Source organism: Saccopteryx bilineata, chromosome 3 (genome assembly GCF_036850765.1).
Source record: "Saccopteryx bilineata isolate mSacBil1 chromosome 3, mSacBil1_pri_phased_curated, whole genome shotgun sequence".
NCBI classification, from domain to species: domain Eukaryota; kingdom Metazoa; phylum Chordata; class Mammalia; order Chiroptera; family Emballonuridae; genus Saccopteryx; species Saccopteryx bilineata.
Window position 1 is genome coordinate 266,122,038 of NC_089492.1, and position 26,816 is coordinate 266,148,853.

The 26,816-nt window shown below is 42.6% G+C and overlaps 1 protein-coding gene and 1 pseudogene across 5 annotated transcripts in view; both read left to right on the forward strand.

The window, feature by feature from the left end:
* The window catches only part of KIAA0319L (KIAA0319 like), a 105,699-nt gene that overhangs the window by 35,360 nt on the left and 43,523 nt on the right, over nt 1-26,816 (forward strand). For all 5 annotated transcript variants that reach the window (XM_066269702.1, XM_066269703.1, XM_066269701.1 and 2 more), the window contains exons 3-4: nt 3,910-4,436; nt 25,893-26,139. In XM_066269702.1, coding sequence (XP_066125799.1) covers nt 3,910-4,436; nt 25,893-26,139 — 774 coding nt within the window. The remainder of the gene's footprint in view (nt 1-3,909; nt 4,437-25,892; nt 26,140-26,816) is intronic.
* On the forward strand, nt 15,809-17,676 carry LOC136331359 (small ribosomal subunit protein eS1-like; annotated as a pseudogene).

Below are 26,816 nucleotides of genomic sequence, written 5' to 3' on the forward strand. Positions count from 1 at the left end.
TAAAAGAAATGGGCTGCTTGTATAGGCTATCCCACATTCTTTACATTTATGGGATTTCTCACCAGTATGCTTTCTCTCATGGCTACTAAAGGAGGAATTAGATTTGAAGACTTTCTCACATTATAATGCTTCTTCTCTGTGGAGCCTCTGCCCTCCCAGTCCAGACCAAAATCAATCATGACACTTTTTGTCCACTCTTCCAGAGCAGATTCTTCAGAAGTATTTTTGCTTTAGAGTTGACATCTTTGTTTCAAACCAGTACTCCTGGACTGCATTGATACCTGGCAGAACTTCTCACATCTTTATCCAGGGCTGTGTTCCTTTAGTTGGCCAGTTAATTTTGGTTTGGAAGAGAGAATCCCCACAGACACCAACTTCCCATTGTTTTTCAGCAGTATGCCCCCTACACCAGTGCTTTTCAACTGCACATTGCTGTACCTGTCCACTAGAAAGTTTGTGCTGGTCTGTGAAAGAGTTTACTTCTCAGATGTTGTGTAAAGGTTACAAACCCTATGATCTTAGTAAAAGTTGCTTATGCTCAGGGTGATTTCTGCCTTAGTGATCCCTGAAATAATTCTATTTTCACCAGCCCCCAAAGTGTAAAAAAAAAGATTGAAAACCACTGCCCTATACATGTCCATTGAAAAGCATCCAGGCATCTCCATTCAATCTGAGTAAAGGCCATAGCCACATCCACAAATGTCAGTGTTGCCTGGATCTAGATGGGCTCTTAGTAATGTTGAAACCATCTGTTTCCTGAACTGTTCTCCCAGGCAAGGGCAAAGAATCTTACATAAGCCAATAGTTGTGGAGGCTGGAAGTGTACAAAGTTCTGGCAGGGTTGGTCTTCTGAGACTGTAGGTAGAATACTTTTCTTGATTCTTCCTAGACTCTGGTGGTCATTGTCAATCCTTGGCATCCCATGGCTTGCAGCTAATTCACTCCAATCTCTGCCACTGTTGTCATATGGCATTCTCCCTGTATGTCTCTCTAGATCATTGATTTAAGACTTTTCTTCTTTTCTAAAATAACCTCTTAAACCTATAAATGTCCTCTAAACATTGCATTAACTGCATCCCACAAGTGTTGATATGTTCTGTTTTAATTTTCATTGAGTTCAAAACATTTTATTTCCCTTGTGTAGTTTCAGCCTACACTTGGACATAAATTAGCATTCAGTCAAAGACTGAAGGGGACTATTATCCAGATGTCTGGAGCTCTTCCTCTGTGGAGCTTTCTCCTTTCTGGTAGTTTGTTCCAGAATTCTATCACAGTTACCCTGAATTCTCTTTCCTCAGCAACGCCTCCCTGTTTTGCTTGGGAGCTCCCTCTCTGTGCCCAGTTTGGAGCTTGTGTATATGGAAAGCCCAGGTGGTATAGGGCACACCTTGTTTGTTTCCTTTTTCTTTGAGATCACAGTCCTGACTACCTGTTGTTCAGTGTCTAAAAACAATTGTTTTAGGACCTGGCACGTGGAGGTCCCAGGTTCAATTCCTGGTCAGGGCACATAGGAGAAGCAACAATCTGCTTCTCACCCCTTACCCTCCCCCCCTTTTCTCTCTCTTCCCCCTCTGCAGCCATGGCTCAATTGATGTGAGTGCATAGGTCCAGGGCTCATGCAGGAATCTGTCTCTGTATCTCCCCTCCTCTAACTTAAAAAACAAAAACAAACAAATAAAAATAGTTTTATATATTCTGTCTACTACTCATGGTGGCATGGCAAGTCCTATGGCAATTTCTCCCTTCAAGGCAGAAGTGGGGGGGTCACAATACATTTTAAAAAATGAAATAACCCTGACCAGGCAGTGGCACAGTGGATAGAGTGTCGGCCTGGGACACAGAAGACCCAAGGTAGAAACCCTGAGGTCGCAGGCTTGAGCGTGGGCTCATCTGGCTTGAACATGGGGTTGTTGGCTTGAGCATGAGATCATAGATATGACTCCATAGTCACTTACTTGAGCCTAAAGGTTGCTGACTTGAAGCCCAAGGTCAGCGGCTTGAGCAAGGGATCACTGGCTCGGCTGGAGCCCCCTGGTCAAGGGACATATGAGAATGTAATCAATGAACAACTAAGATGCCACAGTGAAGAATTGATGCTTCTCATCTCTCTCCTCTTGTCTGTGTGTCTCTATCCCTCTCTCTATCTCTCTGTCTCTGTGTCTCTCGCTAAAAAATAAAATAAAATAATAAAACAGTGGTTTACATAAAAGTGCAAGTTATTTTCATCTAAATGGACTCTTCATTGTTAAATATGAGAGATTTATTTTGAGTAAAATGATGGAAAGTTGATATAAAGGTAACACAGTAGTTACTGAACAATTTATTGATTTCAACAAAGTCTGTACAGTCAATAACTGTTACCAAGATTCATACCATTGGTTACTGTGTGGAAAGATGGGCAAAGAAATGAGGGGTATTTCTTTAACGCTTGGTAGCTTTATTTGTTTTTCATAGTTGCTATTTCTGCCATTTTTCTTAGGGAAGTTCTATTTTTTATAGCCATCCAATTTGCCTTGTCTGGTGTTAGGTTGGTGCCAATGTATCTTTCTTTTAAAGAATGATTGCAGGTTGGCTTGTGCTAGCACTTGCTCAACTCAGTGATCCAGAAACCTGCCTTAATTTTCTTCTCTCTCTGTTGACTGGTATCCAAATTTAGTCTGTTAGACATTTAGTAAGTATTTTCTGGGGGTCAGTTTGGCTTTGGATGACTATTAGGTTGTTGCTTTATCTAGTCATAGCCCTTTTTCAGTTTTGTGTACATGCAGACATGATTATTCATTTCTTTAATACTTTGATTCTTCTGCATATTTTCTGTATGTAATTCTAAAATATACTTTTTGTTATAACTTCAGGGACAGGGCAAGGGTGAAAAAAGAGGCAGATAGGACACAAAATTTAAGGAGACACTCGCAAGGGTTGAGCAAGCAAACCATGCACTTCCATGACTCTGAGAGTGAGCACTTAAATTTTGTGCCCGAGGCACCTCTCTTTCCGCACCCTGGTTCTGGCCCGATATAACCCTGACCATAATTGCTTACAGCCACCCATATAACTAAGAACTTAAAATGAACTAAGTATATCAACTTAGATTTAGAGCATGCTTTGATTTTATTTCATCTAAGAGTACAGAAATGAAATTAAATGCCATGCTCTAACTAATTCAGCAGCCCAAAAGTTTCTCCATAAACAGCGTTAGCCTGAATTTTGGACCACATTATCTAGGTTAATCACAGTAGGACACTGTTTTTCCTATCATGACATAGCCTTTCATTAAGAGGTTGATTTTAGAGACTCCTTCTCATGATTAAAATTTTGGTAAGCTTGACTACTGGTCTGGCTGATACTGTGATAGGCAGAATCACCTGACTCTGGTAAACAATTGGTTAGAACATGATAAACCTGTAACCTGCAAAAGGTCATGATTTCTCTGTGTTTCTGCCAGTTCAATGAGGGACATATTCGATCTTGTTGAGTTATCTGCTCTTCTGGTCCCATAGTCCACACACTGTTCCTGAGACATGCCTTTGAGGTGAGTGAGAGATCAAATGGTAGGATGGGCCCCCTTCCCTCCATGCACTGCCACCAGAGTAGTTCTTTTGATTGGGTTTCCTTTATTTATTTATTTTTGTTCACAAATTAGATGGAGGTCTGTGTATAAGGTCCATGTGGCAGAGACTCATTGAGAAGGGAATCAGTGATGGATGTGTAGCAGTACTCTGCAGCCTAAAATATCCTGAGCCAAGAACACTCACTCTCTTTTGCTGCTTCTGTTCCTCTTACTAGACAGCTTTCCCACCCTCTTAAAAACTAGTCTCCAAAATAGCCTCAAAATGTTGGTGTTAAGGGTTCTTTACAGAGTGAGTCTCTGTTTTTATTTCGTCTTAAAATATTTTCATTCTTTGTTTTTAGATGCTGGTGAGAGCAGATGCGAGCAGGTGAAGACACAATTTGGAGTTGGCCTGAGATCTGGGGGAGAAAATCACCTCCGGCTTCTTGAAGGAATCCGCTCTCTCCAGGCATGTTGGGCTGCCTGCTGCCAGGAGCCCACCTGCCATGCCTTTTGGTGGTTGGAAGGGATGTGCATTCAGGCGGACTGCAGGAGGCCCCAGAGCTGCCGGGCTTTTAATACAGACTCCTTCAATTCCATGCTGGTGTTTTTTAAAAAATTCCAAACTGCAGATGATTTGGGCTTTCCACCTGAAGATGATGTACCACGTATCCTGGGGCTGGGTTGGAGCAGGACATCTCAGAGGAGGCAGAGCCCTCCTGGAGCTCCACTCAGACCCGCTCTATCTCCTAGTGACCAGCAGAGCTTAATCAGGAAGCTTCAGAAGAGAGAGAGCCCCAGTGAAGAAGTTAAACCTACAGTGGCACAGCATTCTGGAGTGAATGACTCCGAGGACCTAGGTGATCCAAATACCAATGGCTCTGAAGAGGTAAGCATAATATGAATATGGAGCGGAGACTCGGTTAAGTCTGCTTTTACATTTGGTACACATACACAGTGAAGCTGGCACTTGTGGGCAGTGCTCCTAGGCTGAGGAATGTATGTAGAAAGCTGCTCGGTATCATCTCCATGGGGGCTTCCCAGCTGAACAAGGGTAGTTTGATCTTAGAGATGTTCACTCCATGCAAGTCTGACTTGTTTTGGTAAAAGCGGAAGGCTCCTCATTATCTAGTCTGAGTTGGCTCTTGTCTACAGGTAAGTACCATTGTGTGGGTGTTAGTCTCCACCAACGATTCTGCAGTGATTTCTGCTGATTGCAAAACACTTGATAGATGTGGTTGCAGTCAACCTCTCCTCCTCCTCCTCCCCCATCTCCTGCCTGTTAACACATTCCTTATGAGGTAGTTCCTTTTCCAGTCTGAAGTAACCATGGCTGCTACAACAGATTAAGTCCTGACCTGCTGGGCTAGGGAGCTGGATGTGGCCGTTTGCCAAGAGGTCTGTAGGGTGAATTCTCACTGAGCTTTGTATGCCAAGGGAGATGCCACCAGTAGAGTTTATTCCACTTATTATGTTTCTTTATTGTTAATCTTCCTGGGCAAATGATTCAAAGGAATGACTCACTCTATGCTCTGTCTCCCTTGATTGCTGTGACTTATTTTTGTATTTGTTTTGTCCTAGTTGTCTCTATTAAGTCGAAGCCAGAGTGGGGAGGCAGTACTGCATGCCAGGCACTGTGTGTGCTAATTGTTTTACTATGTCATTTTGTTCAATTTTCAGAGCAATATTTCCAAGTAGGTGTTATTAGCCCTGTTTTGGTAGTGAGGAAACTGAGGCCTAAAGAGGTTAAACAATTTGATCATGCAGCTAATGAATAGCAAACCTAGAATTGGAACCCAGATTTAGTATTCAGAAAAAACTTTTCAGTACAATATGAGAGATAAAGTCTTAGGCTTAATATGCCCATAAACATTTATAGACACTTGTTATCAATGTCAGGTACTTTTCTCAGCACTAAAGACACATAGGTAAATAAGACAAGATCTTTGCCCTCAGAGAGTTTACAGTCTCCTGGAGACTCAGACATAAAGCAAGATATTTACAATAGTGTATAATTATTGCATTAGTAGACTTATGTATACAATACAGTGGAACACAAGAGAAAGTGATTCACTTGAACATCAGGCGGTGTGTATGTGCAGGGAAGACTTTACAGAGATGTTAAACTTGTTTCTCAAAGGGTGTACAGGATTTCACTAAGGAGTTAAAGGTAGTAAAAAGTATTCTGGACAGTGGCACAGAGAATGCAAAGGCTCAGTCAGCCAGCAGATAGTTATTCTCATTACTAGTACAAGGTGCTAGACTAAGCTAAGCACTAAGAATATAATAATAAGATAAACATGATTTCTGCCTTAGTAGAGCTTATACTCTGGCAAAGTAAACAGACATTACATTTCCAATAATTAATTATAAGTTTGATGCAGGTTGTGAGAGGCTAAGAGCAGTTCTGTAAGAGCATCTCATAGGGTCCTAATCAAGACTAAGGGGTAAGATTAGGCTACCCTAAGAAAGGAAAGTTTAAGGCTTGAAGTAGAAGTAAGAGTTAGGGAAAGAAACAGGCCAAGAGTAATTTTAGGCAGAGGAGATAACAACTTCAAAGTTTGTCAGAGGCAAGATCAAGAAATTGAGGGAGACTGGTCTTGTTTGTCAAACAGAGCAAAAGAGCTAGTGGTGAAAGAAGAGACCTGAGAGGTGTGCAAAACCTTGAGGCCTTAAATGTTGGCCTTATTTAATCAGGAATGACGTGATCAGATGTGTTGCTGTGTGTGGAAAAACTGGAGGAGGGCAAGAATGTACATGAAGCATTCAAATAGGAGGCTCTTCAGGCCAGGGAACCATTGTACAAAGAAGAGGGTCGAAGATACAGAAGGAGGGGGGTAAACAACAACTAGTCCCTCAGAGTTGTGGTTCTCAAACTTTAGTGTGCATCAGAATCACCTAGAAGCCTTGTTAAAACATTATTGGGTCCCAAGTCAAGAGTTTGTGATTTGGTAGGTCTAGAGTAGGGCTTGAGAATTTGCATTTGTACCAAGTTCTTGGAGAATGCTGATGCTATTGGCCTGGGGATTATATTTCAAGAACCATTGCCTTCAAGGATGGGGAATTACAATCCAGAGAACGGGGCACAAGATTAGCTTTAAGCAGGTGGAGAGACATCTTCATTGTGATAGAAAGGAAGAGATGGGTGGATATAGATGCAGCTAAGGTGTATTTGAGGTTTGGTAGAGGACCTTGTGGTAGTTCTAATCTTGTTCCTGTTTTTTTCTGAAGTGGAATAGAAATAATCTATATTCATGTCTGAGTTACTGAGAGCAGAAGCAAAGGTAGCTGGAGTGGGGAGGTCTAGAAAGAGTGGTAAAGGTCTGAAATAGCCATTGTGAAGGGTAGGAGATGGCAGACTAGGTGAGGAACTAGAAGGATTGCTGGGCAGCATTGAAGATGGTGCCCATGGGTTTACAAGAGTGGTACTGATCTTTATAGTTATATGTATTTCCCCAGTAGCTCTGAGCAGCCCTGTCAAGAAAAGGCTGATAGGCCCTGGCCAGTTGGCTCAGTGGTAGAGCGTTGGCCTGGCATGCAGGAGTCCCGGGTTCGATTCCCGGCCAGGGCACACAGGAGAGGCGCCCATCTGCTTCTCCATCCCTCCCCCTCTCCTCCCTCTCTGTCTCTCTCTTCCCCTCCCGCAGCCGAGGCTCCATTGGAGCAAAGATGGCCCGGGCACTGAGGATGGCTCTGTGGTCTCTGCCTCAGGTGCTAGAATGGCTCTGGATGCAACAGAGTGACGCCCCGGATGGGCAGAGCATTGCCCCCTGGTGGGCATGCCGTGTGGATCCTGGTCGGGTGCATGCGGGAGTCTGTCTGACTACCTCCCCGTTTCCAGCTTCGGAAAAATGCAAAAAAAAGGAAAGGCTGATAGTTTGAGTCCTCCAAGGTTGAAACTTTGCCAATCTTATATAGAAGGAAATTGGGGAATGGGAATTGAAGTTGTTGTTAAGAGAGTGGATGAAAGAGGGTGTAAGGACAGGAAAAGAGGCAAAGATAGGAGGAGCTGATGAATATGATAGAGGAGATACGATATTCATAGGTTTTGCTGATAGGAAGCAGACATATGGGACACAGGTGAATGTGAATCCTGGAAGGTAGTAGTTAGAAATATTTGAAATTAAGACTTGGGAGGTGGAGAAGTTCTGGTGATTATAGGATGTAGGGTATAGCTGTGGAAGAAGGTTGCTGGGATAGAGTAGAGAATAAATTTGTTGATGACAGGATGGTTAAAGAATATATTAAATGAGTTATCCATGTAGACTTTGAGATAGACTTTAACAATGGTGATGATGATAGAAGCAATAGCTAATGTTTATTGAGTGAGCATTTATTATGTGCCTGGTACCATTTTGAACCCTTTACATGTATTAACTCTTTAAATCTATACAACAAATCCTATGAAGTACTACTATTAACTCTATTTCATAAATGAGGAAGCTCAGGAAAAGAAAGGTTAAGGAAATGTCCAGGGCAACATAGCTAGTATATGTTAGTATGAAGACTTGAATCCTTGACCCTGGCCAGTTAGCTTAGCATCTTCCCGATACACCAAGGTTGCAGGTTCAGTCTCCATCAGGACACACACAAGAAGCAGCCAATGAATGCATTTAGACTGCTAACAAAAATTAGGGTATATTTCCAAATGAATATGAAGCGATAAAAAAAAGCATTTGATTTTTTTTTTACTGAACAAGAACATCAGAAAAGCAAAGACAAGTCAAAGAAAGTTGTTCGATTATTCAAATGAGATGCAAAGCAAACTTCTATTTCATTGGTGAAAATGCGCTATACAAAAGGCTCAAAGTACTGGAGTATCTGCAAGTTCCCTGGTCCCCTAATTTTTGTAAGCAGTGTAAGTGGAACAACATATCGATATTTCTCTCACCCTTTCTCTCTTTCTTTCTAAAAAAAATACTTAAACCCAGACAGTCTGATTTTTTTTTTTTTTTCTCATTTTTCTGAAGCTGGAAACAGGGAGAGACAGTCAGACAGACTCCCGCATGCGCCCGACCGGGATCCACCCGGCACGCCCACCAGGGGCGATGCTCTGCCCACCAGGGGGCGATGCTCTGCCCATCCTGGGCATCGCCATGTTGCGACCAGAGCCACTCTAGCGCCTGGGGCAGAGGCCACAGAGCCATCCCCAGCGCCCGGGCCATCTTTGCTCCAATGGAGCCTTGGCTGCGGGAGGGGAAGAGAGAGACAGAGAGGAAAGCGCGGCGGAGGGGTGGAGAAGCAAATGGGCGCTTCTCCTGTGTGCCCTGGCCGGGAATCGAACCCGGGTCCTCCGCACGCTAGGCCGACGCTCTACCGCTGAGCCAACCGGCCAGGGCCAGACAGTCTGATTTTATCCAGAGTGTGTTCTCTTAACCAGGCAAGGCCTTGTGGTGAAGAGGAATTTTGAGAGCTAGAGGAATTTTGAGAGCAAGGACTTGGGTGAAGAGGAATTTTGAGAGCTAGAGGAATTTTGAGAGCAAGGACTTGGGGTGAAGAGGAATTTTGAGAGCCAGATGTCAAAGCCATTAGTAAAGTAGGAGAAGTAACTAGTAAGTTGGGAGATGACAGCTACGATGAGTTAAAGTGTATGTAGTGCAGCAAGATGGCAAAGGAGAAGAGGTTTTTACAAAGAAGACAGAAGAGTAATGGTTTGCAAAGAGCAATGGGAATGAGAGCAAATAAATTAGCAACCCGCCTTCAATCCTAAAATAAGAGAATAAGTAGCCATCATACAAAGAAACAGTATCCTTAGGGGGGAGGTCAGGCTTACAGTTAAGAATAGGTGGTCAGGGTCTAGTTTTGGGGCACAAGACCTATATGGTTGTATAAGTCTGCACACTTAAAAAGGCCCTGTTTTTGGTTTAATGCTCTCCTATTATTGTCTTGAAATTTTTAATAATTTTTGAGCAAGGGATCCTGTATTTTCATTTTGCACCAGATCCTGCAAATTAGGTAGCCTATCCTGCAGGAGGTATAGGGAACAAAACATGAAATGATGGAGCATATAAGTGACATTTTTATCATAGAGTAGAAATTCCAAAACAAACCCATGGAGTTTTTGGGAGAAAGAAAAGGAGGTTAGAGATCACAGAAGAAGTACAGATGAGTATAGGGATAACAGTTTAGCGTAGTATATGGTTAACAATGGGGTTTTCCCCTAGAAAACAAAAATAAACCTTGAGTTTGCCAGTTTCATAGTGTAAGTACTACCACTATAACCAATTTCAAGCTACCAACGTGGAATTCACTGAACACACAGTTGGGAGAGATGGGCACAGTAGCACACTATAGGAAAATTATAGTCAATAAAATTAGAACTAGACCAGTAATATGAGAACTATGATAGATTTAGGCCAGAGAGTATCCTGGAAGATGGTAAAAACTCAAAACTCGGGCCTTACAGACTTCAGATGTTTGCTGGAAGGAAGATCCTGTGTTGGCTGGGGGTTCTTTTTCTTCTTGTTTACCAGCAATGGGCAGTGGCAATAAATTGTTGCTAGTGAACAGGGTCTCAGCTTTATGCTTTAACATGGAGAATGGGTGGATGTGGAGGGAGGAATACTGAACTTATATTCTGAGCCCCAAAAGTAGGAGTGGGCCTTTGTGCATGGAGGCATTATATAGTTTGATATTAATGTTGAGAACTACAAGCATTGCTAAAAATGGGGCAAAATGAGGTCTTCAGATCCAGAAAAGTTATATTTGACCTTTTCTGCTTGCTTAGGAAGGCCATAGCCTGACCTGTGGTGGTGCAGTGGATGGGGTGTTGACCCGGAATGCTGAAGGAAGGCCATGGATAACTTTGGAAGGGTGGTAGGATCACCTTGTACATTCAGAGTCGTTAATCAAAAAGCATTTCTTTTAGGAGAGGATTTGGAGTTCAAACTTCTGCTTAATGCACTAGGGAAAGGAAGGGAAATGTAAACACGGCTGATCTTCTAATTAGGGATGACTGGCTAGAAGCACTAGTTTCTAGTTTGTCCTGTTTTCACTAAGGTAGGTCAAGCAACTCTGCATCCCAAGTGGAAAGAAATTGTATCATAAATTGCTCTTGTCTTGCCTAAAATGCCTGCAGAGCTGCAAAGGCCATGTGTTGTCAGTAGCATTTTTCATCCTTTTGGAAATATACATATATTTTATCCAAGAGCAGGGTATTGTGGAGCTTTTGCAATTCCCAAAGTGGAAAGAAATATCACCAATTTATTCCCCCTTCTTGGTTTAATTACTGCATCTGCTTTATGCCACGAACCTCTGAATTGCTAGCAGGAGGAGCATGAAGGCTTGCTGATTGGGTACTGGAACATTTGCAGTACAAGCATTTTAGTCCCTGGCAATTACTTGCTGCAAGTGTACTTTGTGAAAGGAGGCGTTCTCTTTGAGCCCAGGAAGTGAAGGTTCGATTAGGTACCTCTGCATATAAGGTTTGACTTTAGGAGACTGAGATCCTCCTCTCTCTATCATCCATCTCCTTGTTTCCAGTCAATAATCACAGCATTTCAACCCCTACAAGCTAGTGGTTTTCTGTGGAACAAATGACTGAGTGGGTAAATGAGCCAAGCCCTTGGACACCTCTCTGCTGTGTTTTTTCACTGAGGAAAACTGTTGTGCTGAGTCTACATAAGGCCAGAGTTTACTTCTTACCGGGAGATAGAGGCATGGGGTGTGGGCAGCGACAAAGAAGAGCCTTGCATAACCAAGGACAGAAACCTAAGCAGCTTCCTCCCTTCCTCCCCGCTTTTGTTATGGTTTGGTTTGTTTATCAGGTTTTTTTTTGTTTTTGCTTGGTTGCTTTCCTTTAGTTTTTGTTTTTAAAGCTTTCCTTTAATCCTTTAGGCTTGTAAAATTTTTGCCAAGGGTTCATTTATTCTTCTGGCTATTATTTCCTGACAAATTTGGAATCCCTCAGGGGCTGTTTTTCCCCCCAGATTCTTATCCTTAGTTAGCTGAGCAGACATCAAAAATTTTTGAGACCCAGGCCCCCTTTTGCTCTCTGGCCAGTATAATTTGTATGGGTTTCTAACCCCTCAGTAATCGAGGCCCTTCTAGGACTGTCTGTGTGCATGTATTCACTAAGCACCCCCCGGCCCCACCTCCCCACCCTCTGAACTTACACGAGTGGGTTATTGCATGGAGAGAGAAACTAGGTAGCCTGTTTCCTTGTATGGGGGTGTGTAGAAAGTCCTGCTATTGTACTTTTTCTTTTTGTAAAGTATTAGTGCCTGAACCATAATACCCCCCCCCCCCTTTTTTTTTTACCATAGCTGCTCACTTTCTCCTATAATCTAAAGTATTCTGGTTCTTTTATCTGCTTATCTGGTGTTACTATGTGAAATGAATTTGAAAATGTGTTTGTTGGCTACTTTGTAAGTTAACTTATAAAGCAATAGGTGATGAGGATTTTGGTGTGAATTCATTAACAGATCCTTGCTAATTGGCTGAACTTAAGCCATGGTAAGGAGGTCTCAAAAGCAGCTATCTCTTAGTTAACAACACTCCTTTCATCCTTCCCCCTTTCTCCCCTCTTTGGTGGTCTTAGTTTCTCCAAGGAGAGTTGAGAAGACATAACTTTGTAACTAACTGCTACAAACAAACCCTCCAGCCTCATCCTTAGTTGTTAAGAACTGGCGTGGGATGTCTTTCATCCTCCCACTGGCTTTGCTAGTGTAGGAAGACACTGTCTTTCATCTAGTAGGGTTTTTGTTTGTGACGATGGTAATTTTTATTTTAATACAGTTATATCTCAAATCAAAATGTGTTGAAAGCAAGCTGAATTTTAGCAAATCATTCTTTAGCATGAAGTAGACACAAGGGTAACATGTGTCTTACCAAGGGGGGCCTCTACCTGGTCTATGATGATATGAACCGGCTAAGTATCAACATCCTGAGTGTGACCTGAAGTCTTCTATTCAAAACAGAACAGCTGGTGACACAAATTTTTTTTAGAGGGTCATCTTGAATTATGGTATGATTCACTGGGAATGGCCTGCCTGATGTTTAGAGGGTTGCCCAGAGTGGGGGTGAGGAGGAATGAGGAGGGAGCAAGAAGGAAAGAAGGAATTGAGAGAGAAATGAGAGGGGAATGTGAAAAGAAACCCTTTATTCTGAATAAAGCTTCTTTGAAGAAGAAATATATGTATGTATGCCTGGGGTATGATTATATGACTTATAGTTTGTTCAGAATTGGGTTAGTTTTTATGATTTGTTTCAAGTGCCAGAAAAAATTGCCTAAGGAAATTCCACCCTAGTGTCCCTAACCCTATGTCATCCCCTAAAAATTTCACTATTACTTTATACTTTCTGAAGTAAAATAATTTGCTCCATATATCCTTTTTCTGTTTCTTTTTTTTTTTCAAGGGAGAAAAATAGACTTTATTTACAGGTAATAACATTTAGAAAAGATCCATCCCTGGCCCTTAAAAACCTTCCCATCAATCCAAATCCCACCCCAGTACAAGTCTAGGGAAGGTGGGGGGTGAGCTGCCACTGAAGGTGGCCCCCATTCCCCCTGCTGGCCTAGATTTTTCTATTTCTTTAAAAATAATAATAAATAATAAACAAGCTGGGTTATTTTTGTTTTGTCTTGTTGGGGTTTTTTTTTTTTGTTTTTTTTTTGAGAGAGAGAGAAACAGAGAGAGAGATGAGAAGCATCAATTCTTCATGTGGCACCTTAGTTGTTCATTGATTCTCTTCTCATATGTGCCTTGACTGCAGGGCTCCAGCAGAGCCAGTGACCCCTTGCTCATGCCAGTGACCTTGGGCTTCTAGCCAGAGACCATGGGGTCATGTCTATGTTCCCATGCTCAAGCTGGCAACCCTCTATTCAAGCTGGTGAGCCCACGCTCAAGCCAGTGATGTTGGGGTTTCAAAACTGGGTCCTCAGTGTCCCAGGTCGATGCTCTATCCACTGCTCCACCACCTGGTTAGGCATATCTGCTCACATCTTTTTTTTTTTTTTACAGAGACAGAGAGAGAGTCAGAGAGAGGGATAGACAGGGACGGAGAGATGAGAGGCATCAATCATTAGTTTTTCGTTGCGCATTGAGACACCTTAGTTGTTCATTGATTGCTCTCCCATACGTGCCTTGACCACAGGCCTTCAGCAGACCGAGTAACCCTTGCTGGAGCCAGCGACCTTGGGCTCAAGCAGGCGACTTCAGGGTCTCGAACCTGGGTCTTCTGCATCCCAGTCCGACGCTCTATCCACTGCGCCACCACCCGGTCAGGCTCTGCTCACATCTTAAACATTGGTATTCCCACATATTCTATTTTTGAGCCTTTTTCCTTTACTTACATGTTCTTCTTGGTAAGCTCATTTATTCCCATGGCTTTAGCTACTATCTTTGGGGACTTGATTCCAACTCTGGGTCTCTATATGAATTTCCCAGAGGTACTTCAGATTCAATATGTCTAAAACATAACCTGACTTGTTATTTTCTTAGAACGGCACCTTTTTTTAGTCTGTGTTTGTTTTTGACACTGCCATAGTTAGTCCCTCACTCAAGCTTAGAAACATGGGAGTCATCTTAAATTCCTTTCACCAAGCCCCAGACGCATTTCAGCTTCATAAATATAGATGCTTAATATTTTAAAATCCATCCCTCAGGGGGGATTTTTGGTAATGGTGGCAGAGTAAAGTGATCTCCTGAACCCTCCCACAGATAATAATTATAAAATATGTAAAAATTGTATTTAAAGAAACTGGAAAGGATCCAAAAGCAGATGGAAGCTAGAGGAGAGTTTACTCTTAAAAAAGAGCAACTGTAAGTGATAAGAATTGTGAGTTTGTAGCTTTTTAAATGTTTTACGGGAGGGCATTAACCAGCCCCCACAGCGGAGGAAAGTGGCAGTGGAAAACCACAGTCTTACTTCTCTTATGGTGGCAAAGGACAGAGTTCAGGGTAGAAAAATTACCCGGAAATATAAGGGGAGGTGCCCTTGAAAGTAATAAAAACCATAGAAGAGGGTGAAACCCATAACTGGACTATAAACTCTATTAAAATCCCTGGCTGAATTTCTAAACATGGGGAGTTTCCAGAGGGCCTGATAGAAAAAGCAGGTGGAAATCAGAGGCAGAAGTCTGTCTTTGAAAAAACCTACATTGCCCTGGACAGATAGCTTAGTTGGTTAGAGCATCTTTCCGAAGTGCAGAGGTTGCTAGGTCGATCTCCAGTTGGGGCACATACAGGAGCAGCTCAATATTCCTATCTCTCCCTCTCCTCCTCCTCCCTCCCCTCCCCCTTCCCCTCCTCCTCCCCACTCGCTAAAATGAATAAATTAAAATTAGAAAGAAAGAATTTATACCAGATGAGCTCTGTGAATTTGCTGCTTTTCTAACTGAGTGCATTCCCAACCCTGTGCAGCTCAAGTAGCAGAAATCTGAAGTCTTATTGATTTGAGGTGTCAGAGGACAGAGTCTAAAACAGAAAATTTAGGAAGTAATCTCCAGAATAAAGAAAGCACAGTGAGAGCAGGCCCCACCCAAATCTGAGTATAATCTATGGCCAAGGTTTTGGCCAGTCATCAGATTACTCAAGAAAACCTACAGGGAATCAAGCTAATAAACGAGTGCAAGAGTTGCTGCACATTGCAGGGAAAGCAAAGCCTACAGTTTAAATACAGATAAATTACTTGCCTACTAGAAAAAAAAATACCCAAACAATCCCAATGAAAACACAGTAGAGTCTAGAGTCACTGCATGTGTTAGATAAAATGCCTAGTATTCAAACAAAAATTATTAGACATGAAAGGTACAGGAAAGAGTGGCCCATACCTAGGGGGAAAAAGGAAGTCAGTAGAAACTGACTCCAAGTTGATCAGTTTGAGCTGTCAAAGGCTTCAAAGTATCATATGTTCAGAGAACTGAAGAAAATTAAAGGAAAAATGGTTTTAGTGCATGAATAATTAAGGAATTTCAAAAGAGAAATGTAAACAATTTTTAAAATGAGAAAATAGAAACGAGAACTTTCACTTAAGACATCTGGGCTTCATAATTTTCTCATTGTAAAAAAACATAAAATTGGACAGAATTGTCAAAAACAGATATTTCTGGCCACTACAAATAAAAAAGAGGCAGAAGCAAGTTGAGAAGTGTTTATTCTTGAAAAAATATTTATTTTTTATTCTTGGCATTGCTATGAACAAGTACAGTGGGAGTCTTGTAGCCTTCGTCCTGGGGCTTCTCCCATTTGTCTCTACCTCTGTCACCCCAGCTCAGGTGACAAGAAATGTAGTTATCGTTTTGGCTGTCTAAGTAGCATCATGGTGGTTGGCAAGAATAAGTTTACAAAAGGCAGCAAAAAGGGAGCCAAGAAAAAAGTGGTTGATCCAGTTCCTAAGAAAGACTGGTATGATGTGAAAGCACTAGCGTTCCAATAAGAAATATTGGAGAGCCTGATCAGGCGGTGGCGCAGTGGATAGAGCGTCGGACTGGGATGCAGAAGACCCAGGTTCAAGACCCCAAGGTTGCCAGCGTGAGCGTGGGCTCATCTGGTTTGAACAAAAAGCTCACCAGCTTGAACCCAAGGTCGGTGGCTCAAGCAAAGGGTTACTCGGTCTGCTGAAGGCCCACAGTCAAGGCACATATAAGAAAGCAATCAATGAACAACTAAGGCAGGGGTTGGGAACCTATGGCTCGTGAGCCAGATGTGGCTCTTTTGATGGCTGCATCTGGCTCGCAGACAAATCTTTAATTAAAAAAAAAATAATGTTAAAAATATAAAACATTCTCATATATTACAATCCATTCATTTCCTACTGCTCATGTTCATGGTTGCGGGTGGCTGGAGCCAATCACAGCTGTCCTTTGGGACAACACCAAATTTTTATTGGATAATACATAACATACACGGGTCGTTGTATGGCTCTCATGGAATTACTTTTTTTTTTTTTTTTTTTGTATTTTTCTGAAGCTGGAAACGGGGAGGCAGTCAGACTCCCGCATGCGCCCGACCGGGATCCACCCGGCACGCCCACCAGGGGGCGATGCTCTGCCCATCCGGGGCGTCGCTCTGTTGCGACCAGAGCCACTCCAGCGCCTGGGGCAGAGGCCAAGGAGCCATCCCCAGCGCCCGGGCCATCTTTTGCTCCAGTGGAGCCTTGGCTGCGGGAGGGGAAGAGAGAGACAGAGAGGAAGGAGAGGGGGAGGGGTGGAGAGGCAGATGGGCGCCTCTCCTGTGTGCCCTGGCTGGAAATCGAACTCAGGACTTCCGCACACCAGGCCGATGCTCTATCACTGAGCCAACCGGCGAGGGCTCATGGAATTACATTTTAAAATATGTGGCATTCATGTCTCTCTCAGCCAAAAAGGTTCCCGACCCCTGAACTCTAAGGTGTTGCAACGAAAAACTGATGATTGATGCTTCTCATCTCTCTGTTCCTGTCTGTCTGTTCCTATCTATCCCGCTCTCTGACTCTCTCTCTGTCTCTGTAAGAAAAAAGAAAATTAAAAAAAAAGAAATATTGGAGAAACACTAGCCAGGAGAACTCAAGGAACCAAAATCACATCTGATGGTCTTATGGATCGTGTTTTTGAAGTGAGCCTATCTGATCTGCTGAATGATGAAAGTTGTATTTAGAAAATTCAAGCCTGTTACTGAGGATATTCAGGGCAAAAACTGCCTAATTTCCATTGCATGGATCTTACCTGTGACAAAATGTGCTTGCTGCATGGTCAAAAAATGACTGACCGTAATTGAAGCTCCTGGTAATGTCAAGACTATTAATGGTGATTTGCTTCATCTTTTCTGTGTTGGTTTTACTAAAAAAAAAATTAAAAAAATGCAACAATCAGATTTAGAAGACCTCTTATGCTCAGCATCACCAAGTCTGCCAAATTGGGAAGAAGATGATGGAAATCATGACCCAAGAGGTACAAGTGACTTGAAAGAAGTGGTCAATAAACTGATTCCAGATAGCACTGGCAAAGAGAGGGTAAAGGCTTGCCAATCTATCCACTCCACGATGTCTATGTTAGAAAAGCCAAAGGCTAAAGAAGCTGAGTTTGAATTGGGAGAACTCATGGGGTGTCATGGTGAAGGTAGTAATTTGGGAAAAGCTACTGGTGATGAGACAGGTGCTAAAGTTGAATGAGTGATGAATATGAACCCCCAGTCCAAGAATCTGTTTAAAATTCAGACATTTAATGGTGACAAAAAATCCCATTTGTGTTTTTTTTTTTTAAATGTAGTTTTTACAGCTTTGCCATCTAAAATTGGCAAACTTGGTTGGGAATGAAGGGAGAGAATCCACAGCTTTTCTAGGCTGAGGTCGCAGTGCCTGTTGGGCTGAATGGTGGACCCGCTAGAAACTTAATGAGGGCCCTGGCCGGTTGGCTCAGTGGTAGAGCGTCGGCCTGGCGTGCGGGAGTCCGGGTTTGATTCCCGGCCAGGGCACCCAGGAGAAGCGCCCATCTACTTCTCCACCCCCACCCCCTCCTTCCTCTCTGTCTCTCTCTTCCCCTCCCGCAGCCAAGGCTCCATTGGAGCAAAGTTGGCCCGGGTGCTGAAGATGGCTCTATGGCCTCTGCCTCAGGCGCTAGAATGGCTCTGGTTGCAACAGAATGATGCCCCAGATGGGCAGAGCATCGCCCCCTGGTGGGCATGCCAGATGGATCCCAGTCGGGCGCATGCGGGAGTCTGTTTGACTGCCTCCCCATTTCCAACTTCAGAAAAATACACACACACACAAAAAGAAACTTAATGAGAAGATCCTAAAAGTAAGGGAGTCATAGAAGGGCTAAGATAAGCTCTTCACATATCCTTACCTGACTGAGAAACTATCTGCATGTGTGAGAGACCCAAGAAATCCTGGTAAAAACTAGAAATCAGGGGCAATTTAGGAATTGGCTGAAATTTTGAATATATTCCTTGAGTAATACACAGATGGGTTGGCAGAAAGCAACATAGACATCAATGGGAACATACCGTATGTGTGTGAAAGAGAGAAAGAGGGAGAGGGAGAGAGATTCTTTAATTTAAGTACTGGGAAGTTATTAAAAATAACAGCCCTTCTGAAAAGTAAATCAAAATCTAGAGTTGCTACAATATATTATCTAAAAGTTCCAGTTTTCAACCAGATGTCAGACATGCAAAAAAGTATCAGGAGCCTGACTTGTGGTGGCGCAGTGGATAAAGCATCAACAAGGACCACTGAAGTTGCTGGTTCAAAACCCCGGGCTTGCCTGGACAAGGCACATATGGAAGTTGATGCTTCCTGCTCCTCTCCCCTTCTCTCTCTCTCTCTCTTTCTTCATCTTCTCTCTCTGAAATGAATTTAAAAAATTAAAAAAAAAAAAGCATCAGGAAACTTTGACCCATACTCAACAGAAAAATAATCAACAGAATTGAATTCTGAGTGTACTCATCTGTTAGATTTAGCAAATATTTCAAAGCAGCTATTAAAAATATGCTTAAAATGAAAGGAATCTATGGTCAAAGATTTAAAGAATAATGAGATGACAATTACACAACAAAGAACAGCTCTAATAACTTTTGTTTTTGTTTTTGTTTTTTTCTGAAGTTGAAAACGGGGAGGCAGTCAGACAGACTCCCGCATGCGCCCGACTGGGATCCACCCGGCACACCCACCAGAGGGCAATACTCTGCCCATCTGGGGCGTTGCTCTGTTGCAACCAGAGGCATTTTAGCGCCTGGGGCAGAGGCCATAGAGCCATCCTCAGCACCCGGCCAACTTTGCTCCAAAGGAGCCTTGGCTGCGGGAAGGGAAGGGAGAGACAGAAAGGAAGGAGAGGAGGAGGGGTGGAGAAGCAGATGGGTGCTTCTCCTGGGTGCCCTGGCTGGGAATCGAACCCGGGACTCCTGCACGCCAGGCCAACGCTCTACCACTGAGCCATCCGGCCAGGGCCTCTAATAACTTTTATTCAGCATTATACAGGAGGTCCTAGGTAATGTGATAATGCAAGAAAATTAAAAGAATACAAATTGGAACTGAAGAAGCAAAACTGCCTTTATTCATAGTTGATATAATCAAGCACATAGAAAATTCCAAGGGATGTACATAAAAGCCACCGAGTTTAACTTTGTTTTTTTTTTTATTATTTTTTTATTTTTATTTTTATTTATTTTTTTTACTTCTTTACTTTTTTAGATTTTATTTATTCATTTTTATTAGAGAGAGAGGGGGGAGAGAGAGAGGGAGAGATAGAGAGAGAACAGGGGGAGGAGCAGGAAGCATCAACTCCCATATGTGCCTTGACCAGGCAAGCGCAGGGTTTTGAACCGGCGACCTCAGCATTCCAGGTCGACGCTTTATCCACTGCGCCACCACAGGTCAGACAACTTTGTTTTATTAAAATTTTTTTTTAAAATTTTTATTTATTTTTATTTTAGTGAAGAGAGAGAGAGAAAAGAAAGAGAAGGAGGGAGGAGCAGGAAGCATCAACTCCTATATGTGCCTTGACCAAGCAAGCCCAGGGTTTTGAACCGGCAACCTCAGCATTCCAAGTTAATGCTTTCTTTATCCAGTGTGCTACCACAGATCATGCCACCACTGGAGTTATTAAGTGAGTTTGGCAAGGTTGCAGGATATAAGATCAATATACAAAAATTAGTTGTGTTTATATATTAGCAAAGAATAATTGGGAATTAAAGTTTTAAAATGTATTATAACAACCAAAAACATGAAATACTTAGGGATAAATGTAACAAAATATGTGCAAAAGCTATATATAGAAAATTTTAAAACATTGCTGAGAGACAATAAAGAACTAAGTAAATGGAGAGAGATACTGTTGTAATAGGTTGAATAGTGTACCGCTCCCCAAATATTGTCCACCTGGAACTTCAGCATATGGTCTTATTTGGGAATAGGGTCTTTGCAGGTATAATTATATAAAGATCTTGAGATGAAATCATTTTAAGGTGGGCGTAAATGCAATGACTGGTATCTTTACAAAAAAAAAGGAGAGGGAGATCTGAACCCACAGAGACATAAGAAAGAAGGTGAACGTGGAGACAGAGATTGGAGTTATGTTGCTAGAAGCCAAGGAATGCTAATGCTTCTGGGAGCTAGAAGAGGCACGGAAGGATTCTGTCCAAAAGTCTTCAGAGAAAATGTGGCCATACCAATGCCTTAATTTTGTATTCTGGCCTTTAGAACTGTGAGAGAATCAATTTTCATTGTTTTAAGTCACCAAGTTTGTGGTAATTTGTTATGGCAGCCCTAGGAAACTAATACAGCCATTTTCATGGATTGGCACTTAGAATGATCAAAACAATTTTGAAAGTGAACAACAAAATTGGAAGACTTAAGCTATCTAACTTTAAGACTACTATAAAGCTACAGTAGTCAAAGCAGTGGTATTGGTATAAAAATAGAGTAAATTAATGAAACAATAGAGTCTAGAAATGGACTCACACAAATATGGTCAGTTGATGTGGCTGTGGGGAAAGGATACTGTTTTCAATAAATGGTGTTGGAATAATTGGATAGTGATAAGGAAAAACATGAACCTTGATCCTTACCTCACACCATACATAAAAATTAGCTCAAAATGGATCATAGACCTAAATTTAAGAGCTAAAACTAAAAAACTTGTAGGAGAAAACACAGAACACTTTTGTGATTTTGAATTAACAAGCCACTAAAAGCATGAAACATAAAAGAAAAATAGATAAACTGGAGCTCATCTAAACTACAAGCTTTTGCTATTTAAAAGACACTATCAAGGTAAATGAAAAGTCAAGCTACAGACTGGGGAAACATACTATATTTGTAAATTAAAACCTAACAAATGACTTATTTGTGGAATATATATATATTTTTAATTTATTCATTTTTAGAGAGGAGAGAGAGAGGGAGAGAGAGGAGAGAGAGGCAGAGAAAGAGAAGGGGGGAAGAGCTGGAAGCATCAACTCCCATATGTGCCTTGACCAGGCAAGCCCAGGGTTTTGAACCGGCGACCTCAGCATTTCCAGGTCAACGCTTTATCCACTGCGCCACCACAGGTCAGGCTTTATTTGTGGAATATATAAAGAGCTCTTGTAACTCAATTAGAAAACAATAATATGAACAGACTATCCAGCAAAGAAGTCACATAGATGTTTAAAAAGTACATGAAAAGATGCTCAACATCATTAATCATTAGGAAAATGCAAATTAAAACCACAGTAAGATGCCACTGTATACCTCAATAATGGCTACAATTAAAAAGACTCCTTGGCTCTGGCTAGTTGGCTCAGTGGTAGAACATTGACCCAGCATGTGGATGTCCCGGGATCGATTCCCGGCCAAGGCACACCTGAGAAGCACCCATCTGCTTCTCCACCCTTCCCCCTCTCCTTCCTCTCTATCTCTCTCTTTCTCTCCCATAGCCAAGGCTCCATTGGACCAAGGTGGGCCCAGGTGCTGAGGACGGCTCCATGGCCTCCTCCTCAGGCGCTAGAATGGCTCCGATTACAATGGAGCAATGGCCTAGATGGGACAGAGCATCGCCCCCTATTGGGCTTGCTGGGTGGATCCTGGTTGGGCACATGCAGGAGTCTGTCTCTGCCTCCTGCTTCTCACTTCAGGAAAAATACAAAAAAAAAAAAAAAAAAAAGACTTCTTACACCAAATTTTGATAAGGTTGAAGAACAGCTGGAATGCGCACACTGGAGGTAGGAGTATATAATGATGAACAACTTTGGAAAACTGGCAGTTTTTTAAAAAACCTTAAGATACATCTTTCATATGACCAGGTATGCTACTCATGGGTATTTATTCCAGAGAAATGAAAGGATATGGCCACACAATGATGTGTATAGGAATATTTATAACAGCTCAGTTTGTAGTAGCCAAAAACTGGAATCTACTCCAGTGTTCATTCTCCAGAATGAATCAGAATGCTATTCAGCAACCATAAGAAAAGAATTATTAATACATAAAGCAATGCAGATGAATAAAAAAATGATTTTGCTGAGTGAAAAGAAGGCAGACTAAAAAAAAAATGGAGTATATACTGTATGATTCCACTTACTTTTATTTATTTTATTTTATTTATTTTTTTCTTTTCCAAGTGAGAAGAGGGGAGATAGTGAGATAGACTCTCGAATGCACCCCGATCAGGATCCATCTGGGAACCCCATCTGGGCCGATGCTTGAATCAACCAAGATATATATATATATATTTTTTCATTTTTCTGAAGCTGGAAACAGGGAGAGACAGTCAGACAGACTCCCGCATGCGCCCGACCGGGATCCACCCGGCACGCCCACCTTGGGGCGACGCTCTGCCCACCAGGGGGCGATGCTTTGCCCATCCTGGGCGTCGCCATGTTGCGACCAGAGCACTCTAGCGCCTGGGGCAGAGGCCAAGGAGCCATCCCCAGCACCCGGGCCATGTTTGCTCCAATGGAGCCTTGGCTGCGGGAGGGGAAGAGAGAGACAGAGAGGAAAGCGCGGCGGAGGGGTGGAGAAGCAAATGGGCGCTTCTCCTGTGTGCCTTGGCCGAGAATCGAACCCGGGTCCTCCGCACGCTAGGCCGACGCTCTACCGCTGAGCCAACCGGCCAGGGCTCAACCAAGCTATTTTTAGTGCCTGAGGTTGACTGCTTGGACTAACAGAGCTATCTTCAGTGCCAGGGGCTATGCTCAAACCAATTAAACCACTGGCTGCGGGAGGGGAAGAGTGAGAGGGAGGGGGAGAGAAGCAGATGGTCACTTTTCTTGTGTGCCCTGACCAGGAATCAAACTTAGGATGTCCACATGCCAGGCCAATGCTCTATCAACTGAGCCACCAGCCAGGGCTGTGATTTCATTTACATAAAATTCTAGGAAATGCGAACTAATCTATAGTGACAGGAAGCAGAGCAGTGGTTGCTTGTGAGTGGGAGGAGGAGGGATTATAAAGGAGCATAAGGAATCTTTGGACGTGGTAGGTATGTTCATTTTCTTGATTATATAGTGATGGTTTCATAGGTATACACATATATGAAAACTTACCTAATTGTAGACTTTAAATATGATCAGTTTTTTGCATGTCAGTTATACCTTAAGTTCAAAAAAAATGAACAAAGATTTGAATAAACTTAACCAAAGAGAATATATGACTGGCCAATAAACACCATGAAAAGATGTTTAACTTCATTAGTCATTAGGAAAATGCAAATTAAATCACAACAAGATACCATCAGAATGACAAAAAATTAAAGATGAATACCAAGTAGTATTGGCAAAGTTATGGAGCAGCTGGAGCTCTCATACATTTTTGGTGGAAATGCAAAATGGTACAGCCACTTTGGATAAGAGTTCACAGTTTCTTATAAAGTTCAAGATACTTATATATACTAGCAGTAAGTACTTCTAATAACTTTTGGGGTAGATAGAAATATTCTCTCTCTTGAGTACGGTTACATGGGTATATACACTTATCAGAACTCATTGACCTGACACTTTTTTTTGAAAATTTTATTTATTGATTTTTAGAGAGAGGGGAGACAGAGAGAGGAGAGAGAGGAAGGAGGGGAAGAGCAGGAAGCATCAACTCATAGTTGCTTCTCGTATGTACCTTGACTTGGCAAGCCTGGGGTTTCAAACCAGCAATCTCAGCATTCCAGGTTACAGGTCAGGCGACCTGTACACTTTAAATGTGTGCAGCTAATTTTATATAAATTATACTTCAGTTAACTTGATTTTTTTTTTTTTTCATTTTTCTGAAGCTGGAAACAGGGAGAGATAGTCAGACAGACTCCCGCATGCACCCGACCGGGATCCACCCGGCACGCCCACCATGGGGCGATGCTCTGCCCACCAGGGGGCGATGCTCTGCCCATCCTGGGCGTTGCCATGTTGCGACCAGAGCCACTCTAGCGCCTGAGGCAGAGGCCACAGAGCCATCCCCAGCGCCCGGGCCATGTTTGCTCCAATGGAGCCTTGGCTGCGGGAGGGGAAGAGAGAGACAGAGAGGAAAGCGCGGCGGAGGGGTGGAGAAGCAAATGGGCGCTTCTCCTGTGTGCCCTGGCCGGGAATCGAACCCGGGTCCTCCGCACGCTAGGCCGACGCTCTACCGCTGAGCCAACCGGCCAGGGCAGTTAACTTGATTTTTAAAAAAATTATACCACCACATTTGTTTCTCATTTGGATGAACACACTACCCTCCTAAGTGGTATTCCTGCTCATGTCTTCTTCAAACCCATACAACTAGGCATAACCTGAATGATTCATTTAAAATAGAAACCTGACCGTGTCACTTCCTAGCATACAACCTTTTAATAGCTCACCATTAACTGGCTACTTAAAGTAGCATATACTGTCTTCTTTAGCCCTTGACTATCTCTCCAGCTCACCCTCTGTTACTTTTTTTTTTTTTTTTTGTATTTTTCTGAAGTTGGAAATGGGGAGGCAGTCAGATAGACTCCCGCATGCACCCGACCGGGATCCACCGGGCATGCCCATCTGGGGCGTCACTCTGTTGCAACTAGAGCCATTCTAGCGGCTGAGGCAGAGGCCACAGAGCCGGCCACAGAGCCATCCTCAGCGCCCAGGCCAACTTTGCTCCAAAGGAGCCTTGGCTGCAGGAGAGGAAGAGAGAGACAGAGAGAAAGGAGAGGGGGAGGGGTGGAGAAGCAGATGAGCGCCTCTCCTGTGTGCCCTGGCTGGGAATCAAACCCGGGACTCCTGCACGCCAGGCTGACGCTCTACCACTGAGCCAACCAGCCAGGGCCCCTCTTGTTACTTCTTGCCTCTCACTTTGCTTGACTCTCAGTTCCCAACACATGCCATGTTAAAATAATTTCTTGTGCCTATATTTATCTGTCACTGCAGCTTTTTGTCTAGCAAACAACTGTTTTACCCTTTAAAACTCAGCTTGGGACTCTCCCTCTTCAGAAAACCTTTATTTAAACCATCCTTCTTCACATGCTTCCTTTCACTGAAAGAGGAGCTAAATACTCTCAGATTCTGTTTCTTTGATTCATCATAACTTTTATGGACATGTTTACCATGTTTTCTTACTATGTTTTAAGTTCTCTCTCTCTGGATGGTATACTTTTGAACACAGTGATTGTTTTATTTATATTTTGGATCCAGAAGACCTATTCCATAATGGGTGCTTAAATAAGTATTTGTAGAAAGATTAAATATAAATGTTAAGTGGGAAAAGAAGATAAAAATACTGTACATAGTATGATTATTATTTTGTTTGAAGCAAAATTCTGTGCATAGAAAAAAAGACTAGGAAGATTTATATCAACATTTTCATACCAATTTAGGTGGTGAGATTAGTTTCTTCAATATTGTAGACAGTTTTGCATTAAAAAATTTTAATGTGCAATTATTTCATAAGACATAACCTAAAAAACAGGCCGTATAACTTTTGCCTACTCAATTGAATTTTTGCATTTCTTTAGGTCCACAAGGCAGTTACAATTTCCAATCCCCTAACCACAGATCTGGCTGGGGAGATTCCTGGTTGGTCAAAGAAGGTATCAGTCCAACCTGAGACGTCAGAGGATCTGGGTCCTACGCCTAGCACTCAGCAAGCAAAAAGCTCTGGGAATATTCAGATTGCTCTCCCTCTGCCAGTGACTCCCTCCTACAGTTATGCTACCCCCACTCTCCACACCTCTTTCCAAAGCACCTCAACACCATATCCAGGTGAGGACCTTTGCTTCTGCCCATGGAGATAGGATGGAAAAGTAGAACAGTTAATCAAAATGTTCCTTTGAGTGGAAAGAAAGGAGGGAGGCCTTTTAATTCTGCAGGTTAGAGAAAAAATAATAGTGTAACTGTCCCTGTAATCATAGGATTTGGGGCTCTCAATCCTTTTATCAACAGGCCCTAGTCTATGGGAATTTATAAGGTTCATTTTTCCAGAGCCAGATTCCTCTGTGCCTGCAAGGCAAATGATTCAATTAAGTGATGTTCAAGGAATCAAGCAAACAAGAGGCCAGAGTTCGATCTGTGCACCTATTTGCCTTCTGAATGGTTGATTGTAGGTCAGATATTTATCTCTCTGATTTTAACAGCATCTTTATTTTTTTATTTTAATTTTTTTTTTAGCAAGAGAGAGAAAGACAGAAAGGGACAGACAGGAAGGGAGAGAGATGAGAAGGATCAATTCTTCATTGCGGCATCTTAGTTGTTCATTGATTGCTTTCTCATATGTGCCTTGAATGCGGGGCTCCAGCTGAGACAGTGATCCCTTGCTCAAGCCAGCGACCTTGGGCTCAAGCCAGATGAGCTTGTACTCAAGCTAGTGACCTCAGAGCTTCAAACCTGGGTCCTCATCGTCCCAGGTCAACGCTCTGTCCACTGTTCCACTACCTGGTCAG